The sequence below is a fragment of the Centroberyx gerrardi genome, chromosome 9 (genome assembly GCF_048128805.1).
Source record: "Centroberyx gerrardi isolate f3 chromosome 9, fCenGer3.hap1.cur.20231027, whole genome shotgun sequence".
Lineage (NCBI taxonomy): Eukaryota > Metazoa > Chordata > Actinopteri > Beryciformes > Berycidae > Centroberyx > Centroberyx gerrardi.
This window is the reverse complement of record NC_136005.1, coordinates 21,038,218-21,045,117: the sequence shown is the minus strand read 5'-3', so window position 1 is coordinate 21,045,117 and position 6,900 is coordinate 21,038,218. Positions and strand designations below refer to the sequence as shown.

General features: G+C 44.2%; 1 protein-coding gene across 4 annotated transcripts; it reads right to left on the bottom strand.

Annotated features, from left to right (window-relative positions):
- Positions 1 to 4,700: 4,700 nt before the first annotated feature.
- Positions 4,701 to 6,491, bottom strand: foxq1b (forkhead box Q1b). 4 transcript variants are annotated; one of them, XM_078285514.1, is made up of 2 exons: positions 5,047 to 6,491; positions 4,701 to 5,016 (listed from the first exon to the last, which is right to left on the bottom strand). In XM_078285514.1, exon 1 carries the CDS (start codon positions 6,260 to 6,262, stop codon positions 5,330 to 5,332), a length of 933 nt encoding a protein of 310 aa, XP_078141640.1. In that variant the 5' UTR covers positions 6,263 to 6,491; the 3' UTR covers positions 4,701 to 5,016; positions 5,047 to 5,329. The 4 variants fall into 4 exon arrangements, with proteins under 4 accessions (XP_078141640.1, XP_078141641.1, XP_078141642.1 ...); XM_078285515.1 differs by having other exon boundaries at positions 4,701 to 4,996; XM_078285516.1 differs by having other exon boundaries at positions 4,701 to 4,996; positions 5,057 to 6,491.
- Positions 6,492 to 6,900: the final 409 nt, after the last annotated feature.

Here is a 6,900-nt window from a genome sequence, read left to right as displayed (position 1 = left end):
CCTATCATTCCATAAATCTTTCTTCCCTCTGCGAGACCCCCCACCCCTCCTCGTCCTCACTCTCCGTCTGCAAATCTCCCTGAAATCAGTGACGAATAGAGCCCCCCCTCCCCTCTCTCTCTCTCCACCCTCTGCCAAATCTGGCCCATGTCCACTTACCGTTCGGGCAGGCGGCGCTGCAGCAGAGTTAAAGCCCCTCATTCTCCTTCTTTCGTCCCCTCCCTCCTGCGCCCCCCCCCCCCCCCCCCCTCTCTCTCCAGTTCGCACTACACGCAATTAAGCCATCTATCAAGCCTCCCCCAGACATCCCAATCAACAGCGCCACACGCCAGCCGCGCAAGATAAAATACGAGATTTTTCCCAGTCCTGCATGAAGCCGTGATTTCAGCCCAATGTGCGACACAACGGAAACATTTTCCTGACACGAAATACAGCGAATAGACCAGCACACCATGCACAGAGGGTTCAGCCAGCAATGAAACCATGATGCCCCACACATTTATGTGGGCCTATACCATCACATCTGGACGAACGCAACGTTTGAAGCTACAAGAACGTATCGTTTTGTGTTATTTGTCTTATTTTGCTCGTAATTTCCTCCAAAACTGGTCCGGAGGATAACAAAAACAAACTGTCGCGCTGCCGGGCCGGGGAGAGGAGTGTGAGAGATGGAGAGGTGGTGGTCTTTACCGTGCGTGTGTAAGCGGGGGGTTGCTCTGAGTAAATGACTTTGACATGAGTGGAAGCAGGCTTTTTCCATCAAGCCCGGCCCTGGATACCACACACAGTGCGCCAGTGTCAGCTTACCGCCCCGGGCCAGAGTCGGTCCCATGGGCCCCACGTTCATTAGAGAGAGAAAAGCGAAATTAGGCGAGCGGGCGTCGACAGTTTCCTCCCCTATGGAGACATCACACACAGATTTGTCCAACATGATGGAGTTATATATCCCATAAAGGTAATATCAACATCCGTGCTGAAGAGAGTATCGGCCTTGCTTTGGTCTTGCCATTGAAAAAAGCATCTCGTTTTCTGTCTGTCGCTGGGCCGGTGCTGTTTGGGTAAAGATAGTTATTTTCTTGTCACTACTTGTTGATGTCCACAGACAATATTTCAATGTAATGAAGGCCGATTCACTGCGTCCTTTCCTTCCCGCGGGCCTTGTACGACGCGGTTTTGAGTCATTAAAATAAACCACAACACCATTAATGAAAAAATATGCAGATTATAGAAAAGATTTCCATGTATATTTTTATTATTATTATTTCACATTACCTACTCAAAAGCGTGTGCGTGTGCACACGCGCGCACATACTTGACCTGCGCCTGCCGACACAGACCTTTTAAAGTTTAGATATAGCCTGGAGGATTTTCTGAACAATGACCAGCAACAATAACCTTTGCACTTTGCACAACAAAGGATGTACGGATAAAATCATTTTCCACCATGACACAGAGAAGTTTGGAGGACCTACCGGCCCCAGAAATTTCCTGCGACATCAAAACTTATGACCCCCGCCGAGATCAGGATGCTTTGGCTTGCAGGAGGAAACTTTGTTCTGAGAGCACTTTGAAGACTGTCCTCTGCTTTTACGCACCAAGATTACGAGCTCTTAATTTAGCCTTTGGAAATATCAAGTGATCAACGTTCATTACAAAAGCTATTTAGACGTGTTTTTGTGACGTGATTTTGTCTTTGGGCTGGAGTCCTGGCTGGAAGCTCATATTAGCCTATTGCCGAGATAACAAGGCCTTTTGTTTGTTTTCATGTTTAGGTTAGGTTATATTGTTTTTCCCCCCACAGAATATCAGACCGTTTTGAAAAAAATGTTTATAGGCCTGCATGGCCCTAAGTGACCTATACCTTTTAAAGCCATTTTGCTATAGATTTGGCAATGATATTATATATCATTAAGGCATAATTAAATAAACCTAATTAGAAATATACTTAAAAAAAACCCATTATTTATAGATGAGGAAAAACTATCAACAAATAGGCTATTTAGAAAAAAATGTATAATCTGCATTCCCCCTGATCCAAATAAATTACAAGCATGCTGTTTATATTTAATATTTGGTCTCTCCCATTTGTCCCATGTTTTCAATTGTATATTTGATGTAATACGAATACGAATTCTGAAAATAAAATAACAAATTCTGAGTTCAGGTCCTCTTAACGGTAAACTAATATTCTTGTGGCTCCTCGGGTTTTCTTCTAGGCGCTCCGCCTGCGTTTCCTGTGGCTGTGCCGGGAGCTTTAGAGCTGCCTCTCCGGGACTGGGAGGTCAGGCGCGGTTCAGTCTGCTGGAGTGACAGACTGTTTGGACTTCCTAACATTGTGCCTGCCTTAAAGTTTGGTTTCATAACACTGGGTCGTAGCTATTCACTGCTGGAACAGGCCCGAGTTCCTCAGGCTGCATCATGTGGACTGGGTCAAAACAGACGCCTTCTCTTGACCGGTTTCACACATTCACACAGTAGAGGCAACATGTAGACGCTGTGGCCAAATCGAGAGATAGGCTGTGTAAAAAAAATGTGAAAAATGCACGTCACGGCAAGGCTGTTGCTACGTAGGAATAGATGGAGCCACATGGTATCCCGACACACAGGTGTGCTGTTCCGGCATTTCACCTGCAGGTTGCAGCATTGTCCCTGAAAACAGCAGCAAGTCTCACCTGTTACCTGTCAGGCTGGAAACACACTGCTGTCCTGTCTGCTGCTAGTTTAAAGCCACAGCCACACTGTCTTAGGAGCTGCAAAAGGCCTCACACTGCATAGAGTATACCGGTTTTAGCTAATCACAGCCAAATGTAGCATAAGTATAGCCCCACATGCAGTTTGTTTTCCGAAAAGACTGCACTAACTTAAAATTGCCAGTCTATAATGTTTAGCTTTGAAACTTCTCTCGGCTTACACTCAAATTAAGTCTATCTTCATTTGAAGAGTTCATTTCCAAACCCCATATATATCCATTCAGAAAAAAATACCCGAATTTCATCATTCAAACTTTAAATATATGGAGGATCCAGTCTGTAAAGGTGTTATCATTTTACGGACTTCAAAAGCACTATTATTACTTACTATCCTTTAAATACAATAATCTTGTTAAATTTTGTGCCATCAATCATTTTGTAAGGTGTCAGTTTTTCAAATGGTGGACGTCTCAAAACCATTCTTCTTGTCATGTGATTACATTTTATAAACAAAGCATCTGTAGCAGGCCTATCTTGAAGAGAACTCTCAGGACTGAAAGGTCCTTTATTAGATTCTCCACAAAACGTTACGAATTAATCAGATTTGCATTTGAATTTTATATTTAAATGACTGGTATAATAAACAAGAAAATAACAGGGATTGTATGCCATTCTACATTTTAAATTGAGGAGTGTGTGTTAAACTGTCGGTCGGAATCTAAAATGGGTCGTGGGGCTGATTCTGGTCGGCTACCACAAGATACGTTTTAATTATATTTTAATCTAATTTCCCAGGGGTAGATTGAATTTAATCGAAAATATTATAAGAACCCATGGCTTGGACGTTGTGTGAATATTATGCTGCCATAAGAAAACTATTAGACCCTGTAAAACGACTGGTGAGGTTGGGGTCGGGTTCAGCACCGTGGAGAGCAACTAAAGCCTCCTCCGCAAACATAAATAGGATGGCCTACTGTAGCTATAGGCCTACATATGTTTAAGATTTTATCATATAGGCTACGATTAAGTAAATTAATAGTTTTGCTAAAATGCTTTGATTTTTATGGACTGAGTATAAAAAGTGCATTTTTTTTCTTTTGGTAGGTGCGATTCGGACACATTTGACACGTTTTCTTTCAACGTGTTTATATGCAATGTTTGATACAGTAGACCTATATCTTAATCCACTGATCACGACGTAAAGCTCTTTATCCTACATCACCAAATCATTTTAGTATTTTTCTGTAAATCTATAGGCTAGTGCCACATTTGATATTGTTATGACAAAATGTATAACAATAAACGAAGTAAAAGTATAAAAAAACAATAGGATTGTTGATACAAAATAAGTAATAATAACAATACAGTAGCAGTAGTTATAATAATACTAATAATACTAATACTAATACTGATACTACTACTACTACTACTACTACTACTACTACTACTACTAATAATAATAATAATAATAATAATGATAATAATAGGATAATAATAATAATTGGTATGCAATCGTTATTGTTTGATCTATTATTCTTTATTTTGTTATTGTGGTGTGTGTGTATTCCTACATTCTTAATGCCATCTTAATACCATCAGCCAGTATTTAACCACATTCTCTTAAGTGTCAGTATTGAAGCCATCAGTTTAAGAGAAGCCCTCAGATACTAGGCTATGAGGCTTTCAGTTTCATTTTATTATTAGGACTTCAGTGATTATGATTTATGATTTATGAGTTGAATTTCAAAAGACTACTAGCCTAATCATTTTCCCCCTCTTTGCCTTTAAAATAAAATACACTGTAGGCTACATTAGGTGTCTCTCCTGTTTTATAGTCACAGGTTTAAGGCCTATTCATTTGTTTCCCTACTGGTCCCCTGTATCTCCAAAACATCAGTGGGGGTTCCTACCTTTGATCACAAAACCCTCTCCCACTCTAATCCCACACATAGCCTATGAATGGAAATAAACTCTCCATTTGTGTCTGTAATGGATACTCAATAAACATGGTCCCATTGTTTCACGTTTTTATTAATAAAAATACCAGGCATGCATGAATCAATCTTAGGAAAACAGGGCATTTTCATGCTTTTCTTGTGCAGCCACAGAGGAGCATGTGATTCTCATCGCAGCTCGGTCAATATGCAACAACATCTTATATACAACAATATTTTATGCAGCAGGTCATACAAAACATCAAAATATAAATAGATTAATAGTTTTATGTTTCAACATTTGGCACTTAGTTGCCGTCATACAGTAGAAATGACCAATGAACCATGAAAATACACTCTCTCTCTCTCTCTCTCTCTCTCTCTCTCTCTCTCTACACACACACACACACACACACACACACACACACACACACACACACACACACACACACACACACACACACACACACACGAACGCACACAGTGGAATGTCCTGTAATAACCGCAACTAATTTGCGTCGTCTTATTTACCACAAAAGTTATAGGCTTGACAACACGCCACGTTTATTCACTGCAAAATGACTTGTAGGCATGATGATACAGTCCCAAACAGTTAAGCTAAAGCACTGAAAAGCTAAGAGCGCCCACAAAAAAGTGCACATGGATAGAAAGATACAAGTCTGACAGCAGTCCGGTGGCGTGGCTTTATGAGAGCAAGGAGTCTATATGGAAACTTGCGCCTCGCACCTTGGGCATCCTCAGCGAGGGGAGGCTGGCCTCTGCGCCGGCCATGCCGTGTGATGCGTGCTGGAGGTATGTGAGCGCATCCCTGCTGGGCTCTGTGCTGTACGCTGCCTCTGACAGGCTGTGGTATGTGTGATGCGCGGGGCCAAGAGCTGCCGGGTAGTTCAGAGTGTAAGGCAGTATGTGCGCCCCTGGGGGCCAGTAGAGCCGGGGGCCGGGGTTGCCGCTACCGTCTGTGTCGACGTGGGCATCCTCCCTCCTTTTGAAGGGTTTGCTGAGGATGCTGTCAATGGCGAAGGAACTGGAGAACTTGGCCCCCACTCTCTCCTCCGGCACGGGGAGGCGGGTGTCTTCGCTGGGGGTGTGGATGTCCGGGCTCTCCTGCTCCTTGGAGGACCTCTTGGCGATGCGCTTCCTCCTGCGGCGGAACACCCCGTCAGCGAAGGTGTACTCGCTGTGCGGGTTGAGCATCCAGTAGTTGTCCTTGCCCCAGGGCCTGGACGGGTCCCGCAGCACTTTGAGGAAGCAGTCGTTGAGTGACAGGTTGTGGCGCACCGAGTTCCTCCAGCCGGTGTAGCTGCCTCGGAAAAACGGGAACTTCTTCATCAGATAGTCGTTGATCTCTGCCAGGGTGAGGCGGCCGCTGCCGGAGTCCCGGATGGCCATGGCGATGAGGGCGATGTAAGAGTAAGGGGGCTTGGGTCTGCGGGTGTAGGGTTTCCCCTTAGCGCCGTCGCCGCTCTGGGTGACAGGTGCCGGGCTGTTGGCCACGCAGTCCCCGTCCGACCCCAGCTCGTCTCCGGACAGAGGAGACGGCACACCTCCCTCGGCGTCCATGCACAACTCCAGCGGCTTCTGGACGAAGTGGAGCGCAGAAAAAACTTCAAGTTTCATTTTCCCAAAAAGGCTGATCTTCTCCTCTCAGTGTCACCTGTAGCACTGCAGCGCAAAGTTTCTCCTCAGTGAGAATCTCGTCTCAAAAAAATCTGAAGATCAGGGGATGAAAATGTATGAAGTTGAGCGCAGCAGAGCAGGTGTAGGAGTCCTGAAAGCAGAAGTGGCTCTCTGTCTGTGGTGTGGAGGGCTGGAGGCACCCTGAGCCCCGGTCTGTAGCAGCTGAATCCAGATCTGTCTCCGGAGACACGCTTGTCTTGCTATAATATAATCCCTCGGCAAGGGACGGCCCACAGGCGGGGTTTCCAGCTCAAATCCATTGAAGCGATTGAGGGATATAATATATGTATACACACCATTGGACGCTACCGTGACACGCCAGCGGTTAAATAAATAAATAAATAAAACATGGTGGAGGGGAGGGGAGGGGGGCAGGTAAGTTTTTTTTTATCCAATAGGAATAGACTATCTTTATGCTCTACAGTATCTCTCTCTCTCTCTGAAAGGTCCTGGATGAGCAACACACAATAACATAGTCTTTTTCTGCATTTCAACTATTTATCTACACTGTGTCTCTTACCCAAGCGCTTTTCTTGAAACTAAATGTGTGTCCTTTATTCAAGATGATTAAACAACAA

What these genes read in the sequence shown, in the direction of transcription:
- foxq1b (XM_078285514.1), bottom strand. Translation starts at nt 6,262, where the DNA reads ATGAAACTTGAAGTTTTTTCTGCGCTCCACTTCGTCCAGAAGCCGCTG.